The sequence below is a fragment of the Melozone crissalis genome, unplaced genomic scaffold, assembly GCF_028551555.1.
Source record: "Melozone crissalis strain CALT ecotype California unplaced genomic scaffold, PUWL_Pcris_2 ptg000027l_1, whole genome shotgun sequence".
Classification (NCBI taxonomy): Eukaryota; Metazoa; Chordata; class Aves; order Passeriformes; family Passerellidae; genus Melozone; species Melozone crissalis.
This window is the reverse complement of record NW_026535805.1, coordinates 14,501,819-14,514,467: the sequence shown is the minus strand read 5'-3', so window position 1 is coordinate 14,514,467 and position 12,649 is coordinate 14,501,819. Positions and strand designations below refer to the sequence as shown.

The window sequence follows — 12,649 nt, the reverse complement described above, 5'->3', positions numbered from 1 at the left end:
AGCCGGGGCTTTGGCCGGCTGGTCAGGCGAGGTGCGCTCCTGGCTGCCCCGGCGAAAGGGCCGGCAGCTCGGTCTGCTGACGCCCGAGAGAAGCGGGAGCCCGTGCCCAGGGAGGGAGGGGACGCGGTGACGGCGAGGTGCTGCGGAGAGGCCGGCGCGGTGGCCCCGGCGGCCGCAGCCCCGCAGCCCCCGGCGGCCGCGGCGGGGCCGGGCGGGGCGGGGGGCACAGCTCAGCCCGGGATGGGCCGGGCAGGGCAGCGGGCGGCGGCCCCGGGAGCCTCCGCCGCGGGCAGATCGGACAAAGGCTTCCAGGAGAGGGAGTGGCAAGCGGCCGCCCAGCCCTCGGCGGGCTGCGGGCGGGTCGGTGCCGCCGGGACGAGCGGGGAGCGGACGAGACAACTTCCCCAGGGGCACGGGGGGCCCCAGGAGGGCGGCGGCGGCGGCTCCTGTCAAAAGGAACGGGCTCTCCCGTGCCGCTGGCTGCTCCCCCGAAGCTGGCTGCGGGGAGGGGAGGCGGGGGAGGAGCCAGGCTCATCCCCGGGCGGGCGGCGGCCCCTCCACTGCGCCAACCTGCAGGCGGGCTGGAGGCGGCAGCCCCGCCCGGCCTCGGCTGCCGGGGCCGCGCCGCCCCTCGCCTCCGTCCCGGGCAGAGCCGCAGGCAGCCGCTTCCCGCTGCGTCGGTCCTGGACTGCAGCTGCCTGGCGGCCGGGGCATCAAGCAGCGGCATCTTGGAGCGTCTTCTTTCCCGAGTGCCCCTTCATCTCTCCCAGCCCGCTCCTCTTTCGCACCTGCAGCCTTTCTTTCTCCCTCCACTCCTACCTTATTTCTGCTTGTCTCCCCCTTCTCTTACCATTTGCTGGTTTTAAGGGTTTTTTTGATTTCCTTCTCTTTCTTCTTCCCTCATCCTGTTCCATTTTGGACCATCTTCGTTTAGTACCTCTTAATTTCTTGATTTCTTCTGATTTTTTTCCTTTGGACTTTGCCTTGTCATGTCAAGATGGAAGTCAGGCATGACTGGCTCTCCTCATCCCCCCATGAGGGCTTCGAGCAGATGAGGCTGAAGAGCAGACCCAGGGAGCCTTCCCCAAGCCTCACCAGAGTAGGCGCGAACTTCTACAGCACTGTCAAGCAGCAGGACTACAGTGCCAGTGTCTGGCTGAGGAGGAAAGACAAACTGGAGCACGTAAGCCAGCTTCCTTTTCCCCCCCGCTTTTTTTTTTTTTTTAATTTCTGGACCTCTGTCTAGGTACTCTGTTAGGCTGTCTGCCAACTGGGACTCCAGAAGAAAAGTGTTGCTCCATTAGTTGGGCATGGCGTTTCCCAAATGATAGAGAAAGGAGCTATTTAGAGGTCCCATAGTGGTCAGATCTGAGGTAAATGGGATGCCAGTACTGTTCCAAACTACATGCAAATGCCCTTCTAACTAGAAATATTTTTTAATGTTCTTGGCTGATGCCTTCTTCTACTTCAGCAAATTCAGCACTGATGTGGGAGGAGAAAGATTGGGATGGTGCAGATGGAGGTTAGAACATTTATCTCATGGTGATTATAATGTACTTCTAGAATAGCTTAAAAATAGCTGCTGGTTGGTTTTTTTGTTTATTTGTTTTGTTTTTAATTTTAGATGTCATTTTCATTCTCCCCCTCCCCCATCTTTTTCTTCTCCACGCATGGGACTTTGAACATACTCTACCTATGGGGGGGGGGGGGGGGGGGGGGGTAGAGATTTCCTTCAAGACTTTTCTTGCTGCAGCAGTAGTACATGACTTAACTGTGTTTGAGGCCACAATAGGACTGATACTGTGGATAGCTCTAGTGAATATTTTATGAGAATTTAAGGTGCTTCAAAGTGTTCCTGTCTCAGATGATGTTTGAAAGCATTCTTCATGTTATTTGTAACAGAAAGGAAATGGATTGAGATGACCTGCATGCTATGTAAGTTTCCTGAATAACTTATTAGGTGAAACCCATTGTTAGAGTGTACTGTACAATCAAGGCAGCAAAGTAGCTGCATTCACAGGGATGCAAAAGAATGTGGATGGGCTTGCATAATGCAACAGTCTGCTATTCTTTACATTAGTGAGTAATTTGCAATCACAGTCACATTGACTTCAAGAGGCACAGGAAAATATTTCTTCTGGTACAGCTACCTCAAGTCTCTTTGAATAGAAATGGTCTGATAAGAAGGATAAATTGTCTTTATTACATGAAAATCCTAGATGGCACAGTAGAGTCCTCTGAAGAGGAAACCTGAAAGAAGGTCCTTTACCAAGCAGTTCATGGACTGTAACCCCCCCTTCCCCCTAACCTGCAGAGAGTATTTTATCTCTCTTAGTGAAATCTTAAACTTGAGTTGTTTATACTTCTGGGGAAATGACAAAAACTGATGATCTTTTGGAAAGATTACATTTCAAATGTTGAAGAAGGTATTGAATTCCATCTGCCTTTTAACACAATTTTGTGATTCTTCACACTGACAACAAAGCTTCAGTAGTAAGCTTGTAAGTGAAGTATTCTCCCATTGTCAATCAAGAATAAAGGTCAGTGCCTTATCTCAGTACAGCTAAAACATTGATAGCACAGAAATCTGAGCTGTGTCTTTTGTAACAGATTTTGCTACATGTTGATATCTGTGATCAAATTAATAATTATTAATTGCAGGGGGGATTAATCTGTCAACAGTTTGGTAGCTGAATGGTCAGATACCTGTATATTAAACCTTATCACAATATAATCAGGAAGAAAGAAAATAGACATTAACTTGTTTAAAGATTTGTTTAAAGGTTTTGTTGCTGGTTTTTTTTTTTTTCCCTTTGGTTATTGTTATTCCTGTTGTTAAGTCAGTATTTTGTCACAATAGTTGTTTTCAATATCCCTGCAGCATTTGTGTGAAAAGCTGTCTCTGTAATGCATGTTCTTCTGGGGGTTTCCCTCTCATTTGATGCAGTTATTTTTACTCCCACAGCCTATTTGAACAATACAAGGAGAAAAAAATTGGAGCATTGATATCCCTTCCTTGCCATAAAATATTTATTTAATTTACATTTATTGTGACTACCCCGAAGGACACTGATATGCCAACAGCAGATACATTAAAATACTTTTTTTATGGTTTAAGGCGACTGCATTACTTATGAGTGTTGTAACAGACAGGCTATTGCATAAATAGAAATAAAATGTCTGTTTATTTATAAATTCTATTTTGCTTATACAGTTTTAGAGCAAGTTTGTTATTTTTTGTTTTCAGATTAATTTCTGAGGGTTTTGAGTGTTCTCTTGCTAGAGAAGTTATTTCCTACACTCCACTCTTCCACTCCAAGAGACAAACCAATTTCTTTGAGATGCATAATTTTGAATGGGATAGTCATTGACATATGATCACTTATGGCCAATAATGAAGATATTAATATCCTCCATCCACCTCACAAAGTTTGCACAACATTTCATTACAGCTCCCTCTGTAACATGATAATCATGTTACTTGAAAGCTGCAAAGAAAATCAAAATCCAAGGAGTGAGCATTCATAGAGGCATTGAAAAGTATGTAATCCCAGGCTTGATGCTGTACAATGACAGGTTAGCCAGAAGAGGGGTATACAGTGAGTCAAGGTACACATGAACACATTTTGGAGTCTTGTATGTACTCTTTCAGCATTGTGGTGGGCATTGAGTTTTGTTTCATTGAAATGATTTCTTAAATTGATTTCAGTTGTAACAGAGATGAAACTGGGCCAGTATATTTTGTTCATTACTCACAGTAAGACCTTGTAGGCCACAGTACGTATTTTATACTGACTTTTTGTTGAAGTGAATAGCCTTAACTTAATCACGTGCAATCCTTACTAATCCACATACAGTTTGATGGGTTAAAAAAATATTTTGAAGCCAATTTGTATCAAATTGTTTATGTAAAAAGATTCTCAAATATAGAAACAGTTTGTTTCTAGATCTCAAAACTGTAACAAAGTTGTGGGTTTTGCTCTTGTGGTTTTTGGTTTGTTTTAGGCTTTTTTGTATACAGATGTCAACTTGAGAACTGTGGTAAAGAGGTTCAAGAGTGTGGTAAAGAGGTTCAAAATTCAACTACTTTATCTCTTCTGAAAGCACAGAACAAGTTCAAATGCACAAATATGATCGAGTTTCTTTAAAACTGATCAATATTTAATTATTGACTGACCATAGAGGAAGTAAAAATCTGAAACATCCTGCTGGTGTCTTGCTAATTAATTGTTCTTCGAATGGATCTTAATGTAGTGTGGCTCATTGGCTAGCTGGTTTTGTAGAGCTTTCTTTATCCAAGTAGCAGCAACACAGCTTGTACTATAAAAGATTTGAACATAACCCACCTCTGTTCTTTTGTGAACTCAGATGCTGTATTTAAGATTAAATGAATTTACTCTAACATGTTTGAAGGCCCAATGAGGAGTTTTTGCTGAAGTGAGGCCTCAGGGTACATGCATGCTCTACCCAGTGTGCTGAAGTGGCATACTGTTAATGGAGGAATTTGCAAGAGATGTGAGGAACTCCAACACTGTAGATGTGACCGCAGTGATGTTGCAAACATTTGCCTGAAATCCCTGCAAAGCTGAAATTTTTCAGATTCTATGTATTTGCTTCAGCTAGTTTCTTGTGCCTCTTCGTGAAATTGTTTGCCTTGTATTGGACATGTTGGAGAGAACACAGATGAGTGAAATAGTCTTAAATTCTTCTTTGCATGTAGTTTTTTAATTTTTTTTTTCTTTCTCTTTGTCTGGTGTTGCCTTATTTAATTAAGTGTGAATTCATTAAAAGAAAAAGAAGGAGGTAGGGATTGGGGAAAAGTAGCTAATGTGGTAAACTTTAGCTGTTAGGAGTTACTGGGTCTGGTTTAATTTGCAGCAACTCTCCATCATGTCTCTGCATCCCACAGTAATGATGGTTATTGAATAGCTGCTTTCCTGGTACCTCAGCAAAGAATTCTAGAGAACTTAATTTTAAATAATAAAAGCTTCAAAACTGAACAGATTTCTTTCTAAGCTACAAGAGATATGCTTCAAGCATATATTTGTTTTTGAAAAATATAGGTATTCTTTCTCAAGGATGTAGTGGTAGTCTTTCTCTAATAACATCTAAATTTAATTATTTGCTTAATTATTAAAAGATTTAAAAAATTCTCTTTTAAGAAACTGGCTCAAAACTAACTTTTGGGGAGGCCTGTCATCAGGACAGTGTTAATTCCTGGCAATCCTCAGTCTGTTATTTTTGAAGAATCATAATTAGGCAAAGTTATTGACAATTATTGAATCCTTTTTTGGGGTTTTTTTTCTGAAGATTTGATCAGCAGCAAGGGCAATGTTGGGGATTTTCTGATTCTAAGTGCTGTTATTTGACCAGTTGATGTTGTTGCTCAAGCACACTGCTGTGCCTTGGCAGCATTGCTACCCAGGGAGAAGAGTGGCCATGAGGTACAGGGATAGCAGTGTCACTTGGCAGCAGAGGCAGATATCTAATATGCAACTGTTAGGCTTAAGACAGTTTACAAAAGTGCCTGACAAGCGTGACCAGATTATTTCTCAGAGTTACATGAGCAGATCATAAATAAAATATAGCTTTAATTCACCTGTCATAATACCTTTCTAAAAGTTGAAATTCCAAATCCCATTTTGCCAGTTCATTTTATTATTCAAAAATTAGTAAGTCTGTTAGGCAGCTTTTGTTTTTCTCTTCTTTTTTTATGATATTGGAAATTTTTAACAAAATCATCGTTGGACAGTTTCCAAGTGCACTTCTACTCTTGCATTAAAATTAACAGTAATGTTAAAAGTCATAAGACAGATTTGTAATCTCCAGAAGGATGACAGGAAGACACCATGTGCATAGCTATAGCCTGCAACACCTAAACAAAGAAGGTGGACATAGTTTAATGTAAAGCACATAGTAGGAGTAGAACCCAGTGAAGCCAAATCAGTTGCTGGACAGTGGCACTGGCTTCAGTTTAAGGAAGAATAAGGCAAGGATGTAAATCAGAAATCAAAAAACATTCCCATATTCCCAAAACAGCCCTAGTCTTGAAATAAATGCAAACAAATATCTTCTTCTATGAGTTCATAGAATCACAGACTATCCTGATTTGGAAGAGATTCACAGGAATCATCTACAGGTCCAACTTCTGGCCCAGCATAGGACACCCTAAGGAACACACTAAGTATCTGAGAGTGTTGTCAAAACACTTCTTGAACTCTGTCAGGCTGGTGCTGTGACCACTTCCCTGGGGAGACAGTTCCAGCCCAACCACCCTCTGGGTGAAGAACCTTTATCTAATATCCAACCTAAACCTCCTCTGACACAACTTCAGGCCATTCCTTCAGGTCCTGTCACTGGTCACCAGAGAAAAGAGCTTGCTCCTCTACTTTCTCTCATGAGGAAGTTGTAGATGGCTTTGGGGTCTCCCCTCAATCTTCTCCAGGCTGAATAATCCAAGTCAGCCACTTTTTTATGGCTTCCCCTCCAGGCCTTTCACCATGTTCATTGCCCTCCTTTGGACTCACTTTAGGAGTTTTGTATCTTTCTTATATTGTGGCACCCAGAGCTGCACACAGCACTTGAGGCCAGAGCAGAGCAGGACAATCCCCTGCCTTCCCTGACCAGCGATGCTGTGCTTGCTGCACAGTTGTCAGAGTCTTTTGTACTAGGCAGGTATAAATAATATGTCATCTGCAATAATGTTAGATACCAAAGTGAGCGGCTTGTGCCATCTGGGAAGGTGCATAGGTGGGGAAAATTCAGAGGGTTCTAGAGAATTAGTTTCCTATATTTCAACCTTTTTGATGGTGTAGTTGCAGATTATAATTCCAAATATCTGTCTGGTCCTGGAGATGGATATCTATATTTAGGTTTCGTCATTAAAACCAAAGGAACAAACTCAATTAAGTTAGAGGGATTTGGGCTTTTTCTCAACAGGAGACTGGTATGTGGATTGCCTGCCTGGAGCAGTGGTACTTAGCATGAGTTGTGATTCTTGCTGAAGTAGTAGCATGCAGTTTGCTTCATTGCTGACAGACTGTGTGTGGAGGGGAATTTTTATGTCGAAATGCCGTTTTCCTTGCAGGTGTCTTTCTCCAGTAATGTTCTGTAGACAAACATAATTAGAGAAAATAAATGTTCAGAAAAGTGGAAAAAAGGGACCAAAATAATTGAGCAGTGTTGGGAAGTACTGAATAACATCTGAAAGGAAAAAAATAGAAAATGTTTTCTTTTGAAAGTGGTATGGGGAATTTCAAATCCTGAGTAATTTATTACTGTAGTTACCACATACAAAAGTAATTTTGTGTTGCGAAGCAGTGAAAATATGATACCTAATAGTATTTTTTCTCTTTTTAGCTGCAGTGGGTTAACCTTGATTTTCTGCCAGCTGCCTACCAAGCCATCCTCTCTCTCCCCCTCCTCAACAAGAGGGAGAACATAGATAATAAATTTTTTAACTTGAGATAAAGATGGAGAGATGACCAATTACTGTCACAGGCAAAACAGACTCAATTTGGGGAAAATTAATTTCATCTCTTTCCAATTAAACATAGGATAGGATAGTGAGAAACAAGGACAAGACTAAAATCACCTTCTCTCCTCCTCCCCATTTTCCCAGGCTCAGCTTCAGTCCTTTATTCTTGAATCTTCAACCTCTTTCCCATCAATCCCCTGAGTGGCACAGGATATTGGGAAATGGGAGCTGCGGTCAGTTCATAACATTTTGTCACTCCTTCTTCTTCACAGTTCCCTGCTGTGGTGTGGGATCCCTGCCATGGGATATAGTCCCTGTCAAACTGTTCCAATGTGGGTCCTCCACACAAGCTGTAGCTCTCCAGAAACTGTACCAGCATGGGTGCTCCCTATGGGGTGCACTCCAGGAATGGACTGCTCCAGCATGGGCCCCCCATGGGCTGCACTTCCTGCTCCTTTGTGGGCTCTCCACAGGCTACAGCTTCCTTCAGAGCTCATCCACCTGCTCTGGCATGGGCTGCAGTGTGGGTAGCTGCTCTGCCTCCTCAGTGGGGTCCTCCATGGGCTGTGAGGGCACAACCTGCTCTCTTTGCGGGCAGCAGCAGAATCTCTGCTCCAGCACCTGGAATGCCTCCTTGCTGTTCTCCTTCACTGACCTTGGTGTCTGCAGGGCTGTTTCTCTCACATTTTTCTTGCTCCTCTTCCATAGCTCCTGGGCAGCAGAGTTTTTTTTCCTTATATGTGTTATTGACAGAGGCACCAAGCAATCCTATTGATGGGTCCAGCTTTGGCAAAGAGCAGATTCGTCATGGAGCCAGCTGGAGCTGGCAGTGTCCAGCATGGGGCAGCCACTGGTCTCACAGAGGCCATCTCTGCATTGTCTCCTTGTCCCCCCCAAAACCTAGCCATGTAAACCAAACACACTAATCCTAGGAGCAGCTCTTCTTTCTGTGGTGTATGAGAAAATCATTCAACGTTGCGTTAATTTAACACATCAGTTCCGATGATTTCAACATCAGTCACTTTCAAAGTCCAAATCTTTAAAGCTGAATTTAAAATGTTTCAGATGCATTTTCAGTATGGCAAGCTTAATTTATAATGTCTGACTTTATGCTGTTTCACAGGAATACAAAATAAAGTTTCAAAGTTGCTCTTAACATTAATTTTTATATGCATATCTACATTAATTTATAATTTAATTCAGCCTATTCAAGACTTCTTAGAAATGAAGATTTCTGGTTTCTGAAAAAAGACATATATCTTAGTCTACCTTTCTTTCAGATGTTAATTTCAGTGTAGGTATAGGAAAAGTTCTTTCCCCTACATTTCTTGTTCTAATGCTACCAGCATTAAGGAAAATCCAAGTTAGTTTTGTGCTGCTGTCTTCCTTTATTTTAACAGCATTTACCATCTTTGTTTAAGCATTTTGAAAAAGGAGCTGCGGAAACTTGCAACTTAATCTCCTTGTCTGTTACACAACCAAATACTCTGCAGTCTTCAATAATTTGGTCTTGTAGCTGACCATTGACTGTGACAAATCTAAGGGCAGTAGGAGTACTTAAAATACTAGGAGAGTTATGGTTCATGAATATCTCCTCACAAATGCTATCAGTTCAGTCTGTAGACAGTGCCCAGAGAAGCTAGTTGCTATGGCTGGTTGTGTGTTAAGCTTAGAGCTTCTTCCATTCCATAAGCAGGAATGCTAAAATACTGAAGGTAAAATAACTTTACCAGACTATCAGAAGGAGGGAAAAAACTGGCCAGCTCATGTCAATGATTAATAAGCCCTGCTTTATTGCCATTCATGATGGGAAGTCATATACTGTTCATTGTTCCTGAAAAAGAAAGTCCTCTGCTGGCAGTAAACTCTGTAGATCTGTCTCCCCGATGGAATGTTTTCTTGAGGCGCAAGAGATGGGTTTCTAACAGCCCACCTCTTGCTTTGCTTTTTTTGTAACATTATTTCAGGTGTGATTTACATGCCTTTTTATGGTTTCGTTAATGAGAGGAAAAAAAATAAGCATCCTGCTAATGTCTTACAAGGTCCATATATTCATATACACCAAATAGCTCCTCTGTTGTATTTCAGTCTGTAAAAAGATTTCTTTAAATTAAATTTGGATGGAATTTTTAAAATTTTTGCACTCCTAGATGACAGCTGGTAGAGCGAAAAAGTGTAACATTCATTTTCCCATGCAGTGATGCTCCTTCAACGTCTGTAAGATTGTGTAGTCTGAGTGGACAATCAAGTTGTTTTGAACTTGCCCTTCATGGTTTCTGGGAACAAAAGTAGATTACTTAAGAACCTATCTCTGCTAGGCAATAAGTGTGTGCTGGGATCCATATTCCCTGAACAGCCAAGTCCAGGGGGTGTGCTGCTGCTTGCTTGAGACCTGCCTGCCCATGTGGCAGAGATGAGCTGGGTGTGTCCCTCGGGGCTCCCTAGCCTGGCGGGGATGCAGTTGATCCATTCACTGAGAAATGAGGCTCTCGCAGGTTCCCTGGTCATTTGTGTTTCAAGAGAAGGCAGTTAACCCACTTGTCACCCTCAAGTGACAAACGCTGGGCTTCTTGTGGCTGCTTGTGGCAGACTGGCCACTCAGCTAAAGAAAGTGTACAGGAAGTTGGGAGAAACTCAGAAATTCAGGAGTGGGAAGAGAGGAACTGAATAATACATTGGTGCCTGTTAAGTGAACTGATTTAATGAGAAAATATTTTTTTATTAGATTGGAAACTGATTCCTAGGGTTTGTTTGAGTGCTTATCCATCAAAACTTAGTCTAATTTTTTTTTCTTAATAGGATTTGCTCCTCAGAATTCTTTAACTTTTATAAAGGCTTTCCAAATATAACATAGGATTTGAATATTTTTATAGGGATTTGTCTTCTTTTGTTTTGATCTATGCCCTGTGAATTTGACTGTGTAGATAGCATCTAGCCCTGGACAAAGAAATATGAGAGTGGTATTTTTAGTAATACTACTTTGGCTTGCTCTCTGAAGATGAAAAAAATTTCCCTATTTTTCCCCACTTTTGCACAACCTGTGAAATCTTCTATGTGCAGTATTTGTAGATGAATAAGGTGTATTTTGTTAATTTCTCATCTTAAAACCAAGATTTTTGAGAGAACTTAGTAAGTTTCATTTTTGGCTGCATGATGTCAACATAATCAGCAGCTTGTTTTGTAACTGATAAAGTTGTTGCAGCTCATAAATACCAGTCATTCTATTTTTATTTTTGTTGTTATTCATGTATGTCTATTTACAGTTGTAATTAAAAATTTAATGGAAAAAAAAAAGCTCATGTATTTGAGAATTGCTGCTAATAAAACAAATAGTGATTTAGATAATTCCTGCCATTCTGATACATTAAATAGGCAGGATTTCCCCAAGGCATTTTTAACTGTTTGGAGCAGAACCAAATGTGGAGCCGTGATGAGATAGTGATAGTGACCAGCTTAAAATTTGTGAGCCTGTTGGTACTGCAGGAAAGGCATATGTACTTGGGGTTGTACTCTCACTTAGTTTTCTAAAAGGCAGTTTATGCTGTAAAAAACCTGCCACAATGAGCAGATTTGTATTTGTTGTGAAACACAGGAGTGTGTAAAAATTAACAAGGTCTTCAGCACTTCCAGCCACAATAAACATGCCTTTCTCTGCTTTTCATGTTGCAGAAATTCTGCTGCTGTCCATTAAGTTTCATGACTGATCATTTCTAGGCAGATTTTTTTGCTTGTTTTTTTTTTTTTTAATTTAATAAGGGAATATGCTTTATGGGCTGAACAAACTTCAGGCGTTACCTCAGTGGAGACTATTTACTTCTGAGAATGGTGTTTAAGGTGACACTATTTCCTAAATGCAGCTTGTGCACTTTTGTTTGATCTTGTTCCAAAACCACTATCCAGTGACTTCATTACTATGGATTCAAGTTGTACATGAGCTCCTTGAGAGAAGACTGTAAAAATTGTACATCAACTTGGCTGTCATGGATTTAGAGCTAAAAACCATGTTCAGTATCTCATGCTAAGCAGTTGGAGGAAAAATCTGTCTTGGAATCCTTACCTTTTCCTGAGCTTTAAGTCTCTGGATCTTCAGACTGGTTGCTGTATAAATTATTTGAGAACACTTTGCACTTAGCACAGGGCTATCAGAAGAACAGAAGGCATCCTAATGTAACAGAAGGGATGTAAGAAACTGTAATATTTATGTGAATATGAAAAGATTATATAGATCCAGTTGTTCACCATTTAAGCCCACCTTAAGGTGTTTCAGAAGGGAGAATATACAAGTAAGTCGGGTGGGTGCTCTGTGCATTTGAAACTGCAACTATGTGCCAAGAGTAATGAATGTGTATCTTAAGAAAACTCAGCAAAACAAGCTACCTGGGAAATTATTTCTTTGTTCCCCAGTGGAATATTTCTGTACTTCTTTAGGAAGTGTAAGTGAAAAACAGTGCTGATCATTCTAAAAAACAAATCAAACCTAAACTGAAATATAATTTCAGATTAATGATAGAGGTATAATCTGTTTTCATGTTTTGTGCTAATTTAAGTGGAAATGTGCACCTGCTTCAATGGTAATAATTGGAAGGAAAAAAGATAACAAAAACACCAAAACACCCTTTTGCCTCTTGTGAAAAATTAATTAGATGGAAAAATAGAAGAATGTCCATTGGAGTGGCTACAATAAAGATGGGGACTCGTCTCAGGTTCTGCTGTTTCCCCATAGTTATTTGTTAGAGAGGACCCATGAGCATCTAGAAAGGCTTGTATTCCTGGAATGTTTAAAAGAAACACAAGTGGTATGGGGTCTTTTAGAAATTCTTGTGGCTTTCTGGCAACTGCTGACAGAAATTGGCCTGTTTAGTCTCTTCCTGGGCAGTGATAAAATAGCCAGCATAGAAAAGGTTGAGAAGATGAGTGAAATGAAATAAGTTTGAGCTAATGCTCTGTCAGTTTGCTATAGGGCTGGAACAGCTCTAACACCTCTGCATTACAGTGGGTGATTTGTCTTCTCAAATAGAAGTTGATGTGCATTTGTGACCCTGTGCTGCCCATTTGCTATTACCTTATGGAATAAAGTCTTGAAAAGGTTTCAAGCCAATGGGTTGGCAGAGAGCAGACTGTTTTCTTTCTTCCCCTGAATCAGGACATTCCATAACTTCTTCCTCCTGATTA

The 12,649-nt window shown here is 41.2% G+C and overlaps 1 protein-coding gene across 1 annotated transcript in view; it reads left to right on the top strand.

Annotated features, from left to right (window-relative positions):
* The first annotated feature begins 729 nt into the window (after positions 1–729).
* The window catches only part of PLD5 (phospholipase D family member 5), a 173,145-nt gene continuing 161,225 nt past the window's right edge, over positions 730–12,649 (top strand). The window contains exon 1 of the mRNA XM_054279799.1: positions 730–1,183. Within this exon, the coding sequence (XP_054135774.1) occupies positions 998–1,183 (186 nt within the window). The 5' untranslated portion in view covers positions 730–997. The remainder of the gene's footprint in view (positions 1,184–12,649) is intronic.